The sequence below is a fragment of the Hippopotamus amphibius genome, chromosome 12 (assembly GCF_030028045.1).
Source record: "Hippopotamus amphibius kiboko isolate mHipAmp2 chromosome 12, mHipAmp2.hap2, whole genome shotgun sequence".
Lineage (NCBI taxonomy): Eukaryota > Metazoa > Chordata > Mammalia > Artiodactyla > Hippopotamidae > Hippopotamus > Hippopotamus amphibius.
The window spans coordinates 102,368,209-102,382,522 of NC_080197.1; the positions used below are offsets into that span (position 1 = coordinate 102,368,209).

At 40.0% G+C, this 14,314-nt stretch overlaps 1 protein-coding gene across 1 annotated transcript; it reads right to left on the bottom strand.

The window, feature by feature from the left end:
* Positions 1-8,551: 8,551 nt before the first annotated feature.
* On the bottom strand, positions 8,552-10,424 carry LOC130833128 (guanine deaminase-like). The gene is given in 2 exon segments (XM_057702419.1): positions 8,552-10,383; positions 10,386-10,424. Coding segments are annotated over 2 exon segments (1,365 nt in total). The 3' UTR covers positions 8,552-9,057.
* Between the last annotated feature and the right edge of the window lie 3,890 nt (positions 10,425-14,314).

Consider the following 14,314-nt stretch of genomic DNA (forward strand, 5'->3'; position numbering starts at 1 on the left):
TGAACCCACGCCTCCTGCCTGGAGTCTTATCCACTGGACCACCGGGAAAGTCCCCAGAGGCTGGTGTCAGATTACTCCTGGGAAGCTCCAGGGTTGTGACCCGACACAGCCGTCATTTGCTTTTCTTTAACGTGCTAAGCAGTGACTCTGAAAACCATGGGAAAGCGCAGGGATGGTACGCGCTGCTTGGCCCAAAGAACAGATTGATCTCTGTCTCTCTCCCTGGCTGCGTGTCTCTCTCTCCTCAAGCACCCAGCTTTGCCCACTGCTCCCAGCAAGCGCATCAAATAACCGCTGCTGGTGGATGTCAACACAAGGCACTGGAAGAACCTCAGGATCGGTGTTCGGCAGGCCACAGCTCCCTCAGCGTCTTTTGACCCAGAGAGTAAATGTGTAGTGTTCATTAGCAGGGCCAGCTTCCGTGCCCACTGGCAGCGTCCCGGGCATGCGAGTGCAACTAGCACTCCACTGGTCTGTACTTGCATCAGCCACGGTCTCATCAGTTATACTCTGCATTATATAAATCCTTACTTAACTGTTATTACACAAGTCTTTTAATTCTTCAACAATACATTCCAGAAACCCCTGGCACTTTCTAAAACATATTTATTTCAATTATCTACAACTTTGATTGAGGTAACCACTTTTAAAAGAAAAAACGTGCTTTCCAGCAAGTGAAAATTTCTGAGAGAAAAGACAATTGTAATCTCAATGATCACATTTACACTCACATACTAAAGCGTAAGATGAGCTTCTTTCAACACATAACAGGGGATCAACACATCCAGCAGCCGATCACTGTGTTTATTCAGGTCCTGTGGGAGGCAGACCCTGAGATGGAGCTAGAAAACACGAGAGATCCACGGGGTGATATTCTGTGAGAATAAAGTAGCAGAGGAACACGGGGGAGCCTTCATACTGTGACGCATGTCTGACAACAGCGTAAGACAGGACTGGGCAAGAGAGTCTCAGACTACCGGGCAGTTCTAAGAAAGGCTTGGCAGGTTAATGGGAGAGCTCCAGAGCCAAAGGTGGACCTTGGAGGAGTTCCACATCCCACAGACATGGGCTGGCATTGGTACCCTGCCATGCTCAGTGCCTGGCTGACAGCAGCCTGGTGAAAGCGTGGTCCTTCCGTGAACACTGTGGTGGCTTCACAAGGATGGGGACAGGGCAGTCAGTCAGCTGTGTTCCCTGCAGCCATCCGTCTTGATGCAGATCCAGAAGCACAGTCCCACTGCTGCCACTGTCCACCGCTCGCCCCACACAGACCCACTCCTGCCAGACACTGATGGTTAAGGCTGTTCTAAGTGCACCCAGCACTCCTTGTGCCGCTAGGTTCCTAAACCCATGGATTCTTCTCCTGGAGATACAGCACACTGTGGACACCCATGGTTTAACATGTGCGCTGAATTCTGAGGGCACCTCCTCCTTCAGAACGTGGCCTCCACGGAGGCGCTTCCCCTGTGTGTCTAGCTGGGTATCCCAGCACTCTGTTAGTGTAACAGCATCCAGACGGTGTGATATGTAACACAAACAGTGCCTCCTATAGTCATCGTCTATCCTCGTGTCTCCTTCTCTGTGTAGTGGGCCACTTGATTGGATGTTATGTTATGTGGGATTCTATGCCCGCAAAAGCAGTCATTTCATTAGCCCCTCCGTAGAGATTCTGACTGAGGTTCCACGGGATGAAAAGGCAAACCCACACCCAGAGGGGTGTCTCTCTCTCTGAGGGCAAACGGATGGCCCTTCTGAAACAGAAGGGGTTTAACAGCCAGCAGGTAACGGATTCCTCCTTCAGAAATGATGCTGTGTGAGGGCATCACCACCTGTCTCTGCAGCTTGCAGCGTGAATGTGCGGAGACATCAGCCACACTCATCTCAGTAAATGGGTCGATGCTGGCGTCCCCACGCCCACCCTCCACACCTGCACTGCGGCCACTTTACTTCTCTGCCGTGGTACCAGATCTGAGACAGCCAGTGAAGATAAGCTGATGGTAGTTCTTCTCGGATGCTGAGTGTCTATCATCCGATGGGTGCATCCTGGGGGACCTTAGCATGTAAATGCAGTATCTTCATACTTCATGCCCATCTGTCTGCTCCCATGCCCGTACCCTAATTCCCTGATCGCTAAGCCTCCAGCCATTTTTCTTCCTTTAACCACTTCCCAGGATTCTGTACATATTGTTATCGTAGCCCATTTCTCTTTGCACACCAAATGGATCACCAGGTATACCACTTACAGCTCCGCCCACTAGGAAACTTCTCCTTCTCAGCTATCCTTTAGAGCCACCCGCACGTGACAGTCAGCGGCTGCCGTGTGTTTTGAACTTGCTCTGGCTGACTGCTCCACGGAGAGGGCTGCTAGGCAGTGGCTTCTTCCTGGAGCAGCTTCTCCTCCACCTCCCAGCACCGGCACACCACAAACCAAGCACTTGTGATGCCGCTTGAGCTGGGAAGAAGTCAGGGATTGATGCACACAGAACAGAGCATCTTCTGCAATCAGGGAAGAACTCCTGGTGGGCACCAGAGTAAAATCATATAGATTTCATATAGACCAGGAGGGTAGACACAGAATGGGTTGCGGTGGGTTTTAGTTGAGGAATGAAAGAAGGGTTTGTTTTATCTCAAATAATAATCCTACATTTCTTTTATGGTACGTTCATTATCCACCAATAGAAATTATTTCTTTGACCAAAGACAATGTATCTCTGGGAATCTGTTAAATTACAAATATCACTAAGAGAAGAAATATCCCATTAGCAACTTCCTATGAGATAGTTTAAGAAGTTATTTCCCAAAAGGGGGGTGCCTGAGTATTAAAAGGGGCAGACATGCATTTTGGGATAGGAATGAGAAAGAGAGAAATTTATACATTCAACCTTCCTCAAATATTACAATGTGATTTACCGTCGCCTGCAACAAAACAAAATAGCTGTTCTCGGCATGGACTCTAAAATCTTTGCTAATTTAGACTTTGCTGACTCGTGTATTCTTTTCTAACCTCTGTTGTCTATTCCATATCATTATTCAGCTATATCTAACATCGTTTTGCTTCCATCGCCTCAGCAGATCCCGTCAGTTAACTGAACTCTACTCATTATTTAAGATTGCAGCTGAGGGTTATTTCCGTAAAGGGTTTCATGCCCACCTTTGCTCACCCTTTCCCTCAATCTTGATTAGATGATTTTCCCATAAGTTCTCATAATATGCTGTGCAAATTTCTCTCCAAACACTTACTCTGTTAATATATGAGACCCAAGTACAGTGCCAGCACGTAATAGGTACTCAATAAATGATCCCAGATCCCAGATCCAATGAACAGATCTCAAACAGCTCCACAATGAGAGTTCCTTGGACTGCAAAAGAGATATAAATTAAAAAATATTACCTCCATCAGAAATTTTGCTGAGAGTCACCCTGGCTTTTATATATATATACACACACTACATGTGTGTGTGTGTGTGTATTTCTATGACCCTGTGCCTCATAGAAAAATTATCTCTAGACATCTCTTGGAAAATACTTTTATAAGTCACCAGAGAAAAGATCCAGAAATGATGACTAAGTGTGTTTGGGGAATTTGCAATAAGCACTGATACAAAAATAGAGTAAACTAAGTGGTGCACATCATTAAAAAATAAAATTCTTTCTTCAAATTTTAAATCCGCTAACTGCATTTAAATATTTAAGGCTTAGACTCTTTGGAGGAAGTGAAGGCACCACTGATGTCTTCAGAGGAATACTTCTATCCAGTGCTCCTGAACTAATCTCAATATTTAAATGTTTTAAAAGTCATCATTGAACAGCAGAAATTCTTCACCCTGAAATAGTTTGCCTTTATTGAATCCTAAGAAACTACAGATGTTTATTTCAGAATCTGCATACTAAAAACCCTCTTCATTTATAATGCAAGTTAGCTTGCCACAAAGTCATTTATGTAAAACTCAACTTTCATTTTCCACATCCTTTGCTTCTTTTAATAATTGAGATAGTGACTATTTATTGAATGCTTTCTTTATTTTGGGGCTTTATATGAATTTTCTCTAATCCTCATCCCTAAATATGCTGTTTTTATCATATCGATGAGGGAACTGATGGTAAGAGAATGGTAACTGACTCACTCAAGGAGTAACTGCAAATATTTTAAGGTATAGAGTTGCATGAAGAAACTTTTCTAGAGACTCCATTGTTTAAGACTACACTTAAAGCAAACTGAGTGTTTGCAGGCACAAAGATTAAAAACAAAGTAAAAAGTGACCTAAAAATAAACATACAATTCCAGCAGAAAAGAGTGTGGGACAAGAACGCCTATAACATCTACCAAAGGAGTAACAGAAAGCAGATAATAAAAGAAACTATCATGAAAGATACTATTCTCGTACTTATCTCAAGAGATTTCTCAGTTTCCCCGGCGAGGAAAAACTGGAAATTTATATGAAACTTTTACAACCAATCGTCAATTTTTCTCTATAGTTCATGCATTTGATTTCAGAATATATGGAATTATTACTCTAAGGAATTTTTTCACTTCCAATCAATACTTGTTTTTATATATATATATATATATATATATATATATATATATATATATAGGGTTTCGCACACATTATTAAAAAAGATTTACCTCCAATACATGTGTAATGTAATAAGTCTCATTACAGCCAAGACTATAAAGATGAAAATAAAAATGTCCAGGTGAATAGAGATTATGGTAAGATGTTATGTTTATTTAGATTTCTTTTGTTTGTTTAAGTATGTTTTAAATTATATAACTATTAGGCCACTAATTAGTGAAGATCAATGGGAAGAATCTGAATGTCCGACGTAAAGCAGAGAGGAAGGAAGGACTAGAAGACAAGGATGAGAAACAGAAGGATGAAGAGAGGAGGACAGGAAGAAAAAGACTGATTATGAAGCAAGTTTACAGATTTTAAGTTAAAGTTGTAAAGATATTTGGGACCATATATGAATGTTATAGTAAGACAGAAGCACTATAATAATGTCTGGATTCATTTATTGTTTCAACTGAACCACATTGTGAAGAATGATGAAGACATGACTGTAAAAGGAAAATTACTTTAAAAGTTACTAGTGAATCTGAGTACTTTATATTTATGAAGAACATATGAAAAATCAACTTTTTCAACCAACAATAGCTTTCAAAATTCTCACTCCAAATACAAGGTTTAAAATTGTGAATGGACTGCCCCGACCCCACAATATGCTGGTGAATTATGTGTTACAGTTAGAAAACATAAAAATGATACCTAGAGAGCTAATACACCCTTGCCAAGGCTACTAAACAGAAAGCTTTATCATGAGTGTACCTGTCTAGGGCCCGGAGGAGATCTGTAGGTGAAAGATACCTCACCAGCAATAGTTTGCTATTTGAACTTAAACTGATGCCAAACGGCAGTTTCATCTATGATTCTCATATGGCATACCCTACATTAAACAGTCAGTTAAAGCCATCAACATTACAAATATTACAACCCAATGCACTGGAATGGTTATTTTGAAAAGCAGAGAGGTTAAGAAAAAAATTAGGTACTCAATAATGTGATGTGAGACTCAAATAGTGCTGGACGCAGAAATAACTGCTATGTCCCCAGAGGATAATTCCCTTTTGTAAGCTTCCAAGTTCTGCCAGTTTCTTGAGAGTAAAGCTATACAAAATACATAATATGATACAAAAGAGACAGCAAAAAACTCTATTCCAAAAAGCTAAAATTGGGGAACCAAGGTTATTAAAACATAATTGCGGAGATCTAAAATAAATCAAGTCACTAATAGGAAAAGTAATGACCACTTTGCCAGAACACACTCTTGTCACAAAACAGCACTTATTCCAAAATATGTCTTACCGATTCTATGGTGCTTAGAAGGCCAGTATAAAAGTTCCATTCTGTTCTATCTCGATGAATAACCATCTGTAGTAAAAAAAATTGTAATAATGGAAGTGATGCTACAAATCTTAACATCCCCATCAAAGTCTCTGTTCAGATGTCACTTTGTCAGAAATGCCTTCTAAGGTTATTTAAACCGAATAGTTATTCTACCATTTCTAGTTTCTCTCTAGCTCAGGAGTCTCTGTCATTCACCACATAGTACCTAACAACACTTACTGAAATTATTATAATTACTCATTTGATTATTTATTTATTATCTAATCTCCACTCAAGTGTAAGTTTAATGGGCAACTAGGGCTCTGTAAGTCCAATGTCTGGAAAACTCGATATAGGGCAGGTGCTCAGGAGGTATTTGTTCAATCAATAAATCACTGTTCAGTTTACTTAGTTTGTACTGTACTATAGGTGCAAAGTTAAGCATGTTGTATAGCTTATCTATTTAATCAGAGACAAAATTAAGGATGCAAAGGTACTTCGCAAAAGACAATGTGTATTACATCAGCTAATATCTTTTGTGATAATAAAGAGAAATTTGAAAACAGGGCAAAGCGCTCATTCAATAGTCACATGATAAAATGTGTTTATTGTCTCTGATGCACTAGCTATTCAAAGTTTTTCTTTTACGTACATTTTCTACCTCAATCTTCACAACATCCATGTGGGGCCATTCGTCTGTCATTAGTACAGAGTAGAGGAAACAGAATCTAAAAAAAATTGCACACGGTGCAGCCGGTATCACGAAACAAGAGTTCATACTTCTAATGGTAATACGTCGTTCTTTCTACCACAGCGCAGGTGAACGACGAGGCATTCAGGCTCTCTGGAGAGTCAGAAAGGTAATACTCGTACACGTATGCTGATTTTATGCGTATAACTTAGGGTTAAACTGAGAAATCCCTGCCACCTACGTATCTCAAAAGTTTAAAACACTTCAAAACTCTTAACGTGTTTTGAAACATAGTGAGCCAGCCTCCGAGTTGGAAGGAGCAACAGGGTTAATCACTGTGTTAACAAGTGAAGATCTAAGTACCCTAAACAACAGCTTCAATGGCACTAAACAGCCTTGTTTTCTGGAATCTTGCTGCATGTCCAGCCCTCCAGGTTACTGTCACGAGTCCACCTGCAGGTGTACTCTGATCATCCGGATTTAACAGGATTCAGATGCAAGAAGGCATAAACGTTTTCCTAACTGAAAATTTGTTTTAAGAGAACCAGTAGTGTAAAAGAGAAGGATGAAAAAGGAGTTTATTAGTTTGCACGTTCGCATGCTTGCACGCGTTGTTTGCACTGTTTAGAAGCGCTGTAATCTATGGTGGGGAGAAGGGAAGGTGAGGAGGTGCAGGCAAATGTGAGTGTCTGCTTAAAGGATCGCTCATAACATCCCTCACGGTACATTTGGAGAGAGAGAGAAAAAGGAAAGCATCTCCTTAAAGATACGAAAATTCACATTTGCCCTCATATACATATAATTAATGCAGGCAGACCATCCAAAAGGTTCTGAGTTTGTATTTTCTTTCATTTCAATATCTTTTTTTCTTTTAAATCTTGAGATTCAAAACAACAGCCCTACCAACTTTGAAAAAGTAATAGAAACTTATCTTCCTTGGGGCAACTATTTGAAATTTATAGGGAATAAGGAGATTATTCAGTCACTATGCCAGCCCACAGACCGGAGAATGTTGCAATAAATCCGGGGGGAAACCTCCTGCGTGAGCGACTCACGGCGTCTAACGTTTCACTCACTCTGCGATCAACTTCTCTCCAGAAGAAAGAAGAAGATCCAAACGGCAAAAGAACATGGCTGAGGAGCAAAGCCTCTTCAGGGCGCTCATTGTTTACCCATTATTATTTTTTATTTAGTAATTCAACGAACATGTGCTTCTTTCTCTAGGTGTCTAACACATGATGCTTTGACATGTACCTATCAATAAAAAGCCTAGGAAATTATAATCGTCAATACAAGGCAGATATTCGAAAAATGCTGATTCCTTCCAAGATCACGCATTGTAAATATCTGCCATATTTGTAAGAAAGCAAGAAAAACACAGGAACTGAATTGTCTCGTCCATTCTGGGCATTCTGATATCCTTCTAAAAAATCCCAGCTTAACTAAAATATTATTTGTGGTTTTATATATATAAGTAATTCTGGTTATTACACTTTGGAACACAGCCTGCAGGATGCTTCTCAAAGTTCAATAGCCTCACACTTGTAACAGTTCAGAAAAGAAACAAAACCCCAGCATTCACAGAATGCACTGCAGCTTTAGAACTGAGTTTTCTTTTTTTTTTTTTTTTTTTTTGGAGTATGAAATTTGTTTCTTTTCCAATAAAACTGAAGCAATAATAGCATCACACAGTTATACATTAAGGTGATTTTAAAGTACACAAAATTACAGCTATTTATGCCATGTAGTTATGTGAATAATATTCCTAAGAGACTTTAAATCTTTAATACCCAACTTCTGTCAAACACTTTGAAGCACAGAACTATATTAAGAAAGCATGTGGCATTCAATTTCTGACATTTCATCCCCAAAGAAGGCAAAGCACAACAATAACATCTCTGAAATGCAAATTTCATTAAGTGTAAATTTCCAGAACACGAGGTCAATCTAGAAACACACTTTAAAATTCAGCAAGTTCTCTTTTTAAATTAGTATGCTCAGTATATAATTTTCAGACACAATCTGAAGTGATTTTCCGTCGTTTGTTCATAGTCTAACTTTTTCTCCCTCATAAAAATATACTCACTAGTTCATTTTCTGTTTTCTAATTTTCACATTTACTAGCTCAAAATATCTAACCTTATAGGAATATCTTTTCTTTCCACATTTCCAAATGTGAAATAGATTTCATTTAAATCTCACAATAAGACCACCACCAGTAATAATATTCCCTTATGTTTGAACTTTAAAGTAAATCTAAACAGCTCAAAAAGGAGAAATTTTTAATCCTCCCAACCAAAGAATTGAGAATTAGCACAACTTCCTTCAAACGATTTGTCAAGTGAATACTGTAACTAGATGCAGAAGGAGATAGTCATCCCAAGAACAAGGTACTGTTTTTTGACTTCCTAACTCTGCCCGGGCACAAGAATATGCAGAACTGTGTTACCCCAGGAGAACTCATAGATGCTTAGGGTCTTACACTGAGCTTGAAAAGGGAACAACCTGCTTTCCGCCCACATACACCTCCTCAATATTTCGGTCATCTCCTAGATAGAGGAACTTCTGGATAACAGCCTCAGAAATATCACCAACAAAATCCCCATAAAATAGGTCAATGGGAGAGTCAGATGCTTTGGCGTTGATCAGGAGGGCATCAAACTCCTTACCCACTTCAAAGTTTCCAATCTCTCTATCCAGCCCCAGGGCTTGGCAGCCTCCAAGAGTAGCTAGTCTGAAGACTTCTTTGAGGGTGAGGCTTTTTGCGTTTATCTTATTAATTGAAAGGATGTTGGAAACCATCACTGCTCTTCTGATTGCATCAAGCATGGAAGATGAATAACCACCAGCCACATCTGTACCCAGCCCTATCTTCACTCCATGTTTCAGGACCTCTGGCACATTGAGAAGGCCACTGCTGAGCGATAAATTAGAATTGGGACAATGAGAGATGGATGCTCCTTGTTCCCTGAATACATCCAGTTCTTCTTCAGAAAGGTAGCAGCCATGTGCCATTACTGTCTTATTTGTCAGAAGATTATTTTTATCATACACATCTGTGTAGTTTTTATAACCAGGGTATAAGTTTTTCACAGCTTTAACTTCATCACGACTTTCACTTATATGGCTCTGAATGTGCAAATCACGGGTCTTCGCAATGTTTCCAAGTTCACCCAACAAAGTCTCAGAGCAGGAAAGGGCAAAGCGCGGTGTCACTATGGGCTGCGCTCGAGGGTAATTCTTTTGGAGCATTTCTGACACAAATCTCTCTGTTTCCTTGATTGATTCCTCCGTGGTTTCCTTGTATTCTGGAACAGTGTCATTCAAATCCATGCAGACTTTACCCACAAATGCCCGCTGCCCGAATTTATCTGTAATTTCCGCAAGGAGCAGCGATGAGTCAGTGTGAATTGTTCCAAAGTAACAAGCTGTGGTTGTTCCATTCTTTAGTGTTCTCCTGACAACTCTGGTATACACTTCTTCAGCAAAGTCGAGGCTCTGGAATTTGTGTTCTGTAGGAAATGTGTACTTGGTCAGCCACTCCAAAAGCGGGAGGTCTACATTACTCCCGGCAAAAGAGTACTGAGGGGCGTGGATGTGTGTATCGACCAGCCCAGGCATGAAGAACTCATGGTGGCTCAGTTCTCTTATTTCACATGGCTTGAAGCACCATTCTTTGGCCAGCTTTTCTTGTTCGGATGCTTCTTCCAAAAACACTATTTTGCCGCCGTCGCTCACACCAAGGAGGTGATCCCGCAGCACCTCCATGGGGCAGGTCCATGTGGAGTGGACGAATGTCCCCCTCGGAAGATGTGCGCCAGGGGCGGCATCCGGGTGGCACACATGTCAGCGGTGGCGCCCCGCGCGGAGTCCGCGGGCTGAGAAGGGCGCACCGGGCGAAGGCGCGGCGGGGACTCCCTGCGGCTGCGGGCAGCTGCCGAGCCCGCACCGGCTCTGGCCTCGTTCTCTGAGTTTTCTTGACATAACATAAATATCCATAGAAGAGACTATATTTGCTTTGTACATAAAATGCTATTTTTTATTTTTTATATCATGAAATACAACTGTTATTTTAATAGAAATCTTTTGTCATCTTTGCCTTTTCACATCTTCACGTCTGTCATGTGGATAAAGTTCAGATCACACAATTGTTACTCAAGTAAATGATCTTTCATGATACCCAAAATGAATGACATATAATTATTATATGTGTCATTATATAATATTTAATTTTCTATTATCTTCATGTTAATTAAACATAAAATAGCTCATCTTTCTCTGACAGAAGGAAATATAAATTATATAATTACCCCTCCCTGTTAACTGTTGGAGTACATCGGTCAAGGAACTTAGATTCTTTATCAGGTGTATGTGTTTGGGCAGAGGGAGTGAGGGAGCTTGCAAGTAATGAAAAAGTTAACAGAGACTTCATATTTATACCCCACGGAACAGTGCCTCCCTGAGAATGGAAGAAAAGGACAAAGCAATAAAATCCAATGGTGTAAGTGTATGTGTCACAGTGCACAAAGGGAAAATGTTACATAAACACGCATGTTCAGAAAGCTTCATCACTGCTCTCTGTGTCCCTTTCAACACAATCTTTATTACCGACTGATGTCTTCCTGGATTTCTCAGTTCCCTATTCTTTCCGCTAGCTTCCCTGGCTCTACTGCGCGCCCCCTACCACAAAGGGAAGATGTGTTTATGTGGCTACCCTCCCAACAGTGTTGCCCAGCTCTTCCTACAAAATTTTGCTTCTTCACAGCAAGCTGGAATAGCTGTGTAGATAATCAACTTTCTTCCTGAACTGCAGAAGACTTGCCTATACCTTGTTCCACCAAATATTAACCCTAACAAATACTGGGCTCAGCATTCCATTATTTTTTTAATGCATCTTTATTGGAGTATAACTGCTTTACAATGTTGTGTTAGTTTCTGCTGGTCAACATAGTGGATCAGCTATATGTATACATATGTCCCCATCCTCTCCATCCCACCCCTCTAGTTCATCACAAAACACCAAGCTCATCTCCCTGGGTTACGCAGCAGCTTCCCACTAGGTACTTTACATTTGGTAGTATATACGTGTCAGTGCTACTCTCTCACTATATCCCAACCACCCCCATTCCCCCACCCCCCCACCCCACCCCCCACTGTATCCTCAAATCCGTTCTCTATGTCTGCATCTTTGTTCCTGCCCTGTTGCTAGGTTCATCAGTACCATTTTTCTAGATTCCAGATATATGCGTTAGCATACAGTATTTGTTTTTCTCTTTCTGACTTACTTCACTCTGTATGATGGACTCTAGGTCCATCCACCTCACTACAAATGTCCCAATTTCGTTCCTTTTTATGGCTGAGTAATATTCCATTGTATATATGTGCCACATATTAACTTCCTTCATCTGGCTGCTGGGAGGCAGCTCCCTTTGATTCTCCCCAGTTTTCTTCCTAGGTTTACTCCTCCCCAGTCCATAAATACAGGAGTGCCTCAGGATTCAGTCCATGTGCTCCCCTTCTCTGTCCATATTCATTTCTGGAAGGACAGAGGGTAGGGAGAGCCCATTCACCTAATGGCTTCAAGTACTGCGTATATATGCCAGTGACGCCAAAATCTATGTCTGTACCACAAGCTTCTCTCAAACCATCAGACCCATATCCATGACAACTTGACATCTCCACTTGGGTGCCTTATACACAATTTCTACTTCATATGTTCTAAAATGAACTCTTTTGTTCTATCCCCTCCGTCTTTCCCCTGTCCTCCTTCCTTATGCTAAATGACACATGACTTTCCCTTTGCTCAGGATGAAAATTCTTGGAGCCATCCTTCACAGACCTCTTTTTTCTGATACTCCAGACAATCTATCAGAAATTCTTTTTAACTTCAAATTACATGTTGATTTTAATATTTCCTACCATTAGTTTATTTTTCCACCATGGTCCAAGTCATCACTCTCTTTCAAATTATTATAGCAAATATCTATTGCACTCTTACTCTAAAGAAAACTATTCAAGATTGTTTAATGCAGGTTTAAGTTACTTGACCTTGAAACTACATGTAGTAACATTTTTGTGACATCTCAACTTTTGTTGGAAATAAAGTATATTTTAGAAAACACCACTGTAAAAAATGCTGATTTGTTAGAGTAAGCCCAGTCCCTTTTTATTTCTCCTTAAGTAATTTCTTTCAAATTTTCAGTGTAACTCAGTTTTACTCTTATTGTCACCCTCCACCCCTCCTGCCACATCTCAGCAGGTCACATATCAGATACAAGCTCCATTTGGACGCACAAGATTAGTGGCTACAATAAAACCCAGGTAATTCTCTTGGTTAGCTCACCCATGAATGCTCTTAACATGATGCTTTTAACATGTCTGACTTTGAGGCTTTTATATTTGGCTCATAAGCTTGCCATTGGCAGCCATCCTGAGATGTAAATAGTACTTTAATTTGAATAATACTGAAAAATCAAACAAACAAAAAAGACTGGATATATGGATAGCTGATTCATTTTGCTGTACACCTGAAACTAACACAACATTGTAAATCAACTATATTACAATAAATATTTTTTTAAAGTCATATTTGATTTCTTCACAACAAAATTCAAGTAGCATAATGGCATTCCAAAAGAAGAAAATGGGAATGAAGTTCTTTTATTCTAAAGGAAGAAAACGGGACTGGACTTACAATCCTCAAAACATCCTTCAAGCAGATGAAAGAAGTGGTATATTCTACGCATTTTGTGGTCCTTCACTGTTCATTGAAGCAATTGAGATTTTGACCACTTAGCTACATGTTTATCTCTCTAATCAGACTATTCTTCCCTGAAACACAATGATCAGAACTTAGAGTGGCTGCGACCCTATTGCGTAGCCCAGTGCAAAACAAAGTGTAGTCATTCAATGTAATGCTACTGAAGGAAGCTCTCAGGTTTAATCTGACCCTGAAGTTCACACTTAAGAATTTACAAGGGAATGAAAATAGTGTAAAAGAGAAAACTTCCATAAATGTATCAAAACCCAAAACTCACCATCAATTTAATGACATATTTTACCCATGAGGTTGATGAAAAATAAAATATTTCAATGTGTTTAAAATAAAATGCTATCATTCTTTAAAAATTACTACATAGTATTTAAGTGTGGACTATGTTATTGATGCTTTTTTTAGCAAATAAATTACAGACACAACTTTAGGAGACTTGTTTAGAAAATAGATTCGATCGAAGAATCGAATCCTACAACACTGATTGATTGGGAGAAATAGATCATAATTAAGAAGATAATCTATAACAATTTCTTGACCAAGAATAAGAAAGTTTCTATTATTTATAAGAATTCAGAATGACTATTTACAGGGCAAAAGAGTATAGCCAAATAGATTTGACACTAGTGCGATATTTTCCTACATGTGGTCTTTAAAATGTAAATTAGAGTGTGACTGAACTGAATGACTTTTTGAATTCCTTCCAGTTTGTCGATTGCTAGATATGACAGTATTTCTTTTCACTCACCACAGTGCTGGAGGGATACTGCCTTAGAGGTCTAGTCATTCATGGATATTATCCTGAGACTAAGAGGTCAATGGTTCATAAAAGAGCTTCTATCTAGGCTGGCACAGTTCTGAATATCTGGCAGGATTCACTCAAAACAGGTCCAAGATGGGAACAGCTGAGGCACTGCTGGCAGAAACACAGGGGGACACATAGCGATGCTTGCCTTCTCTTCT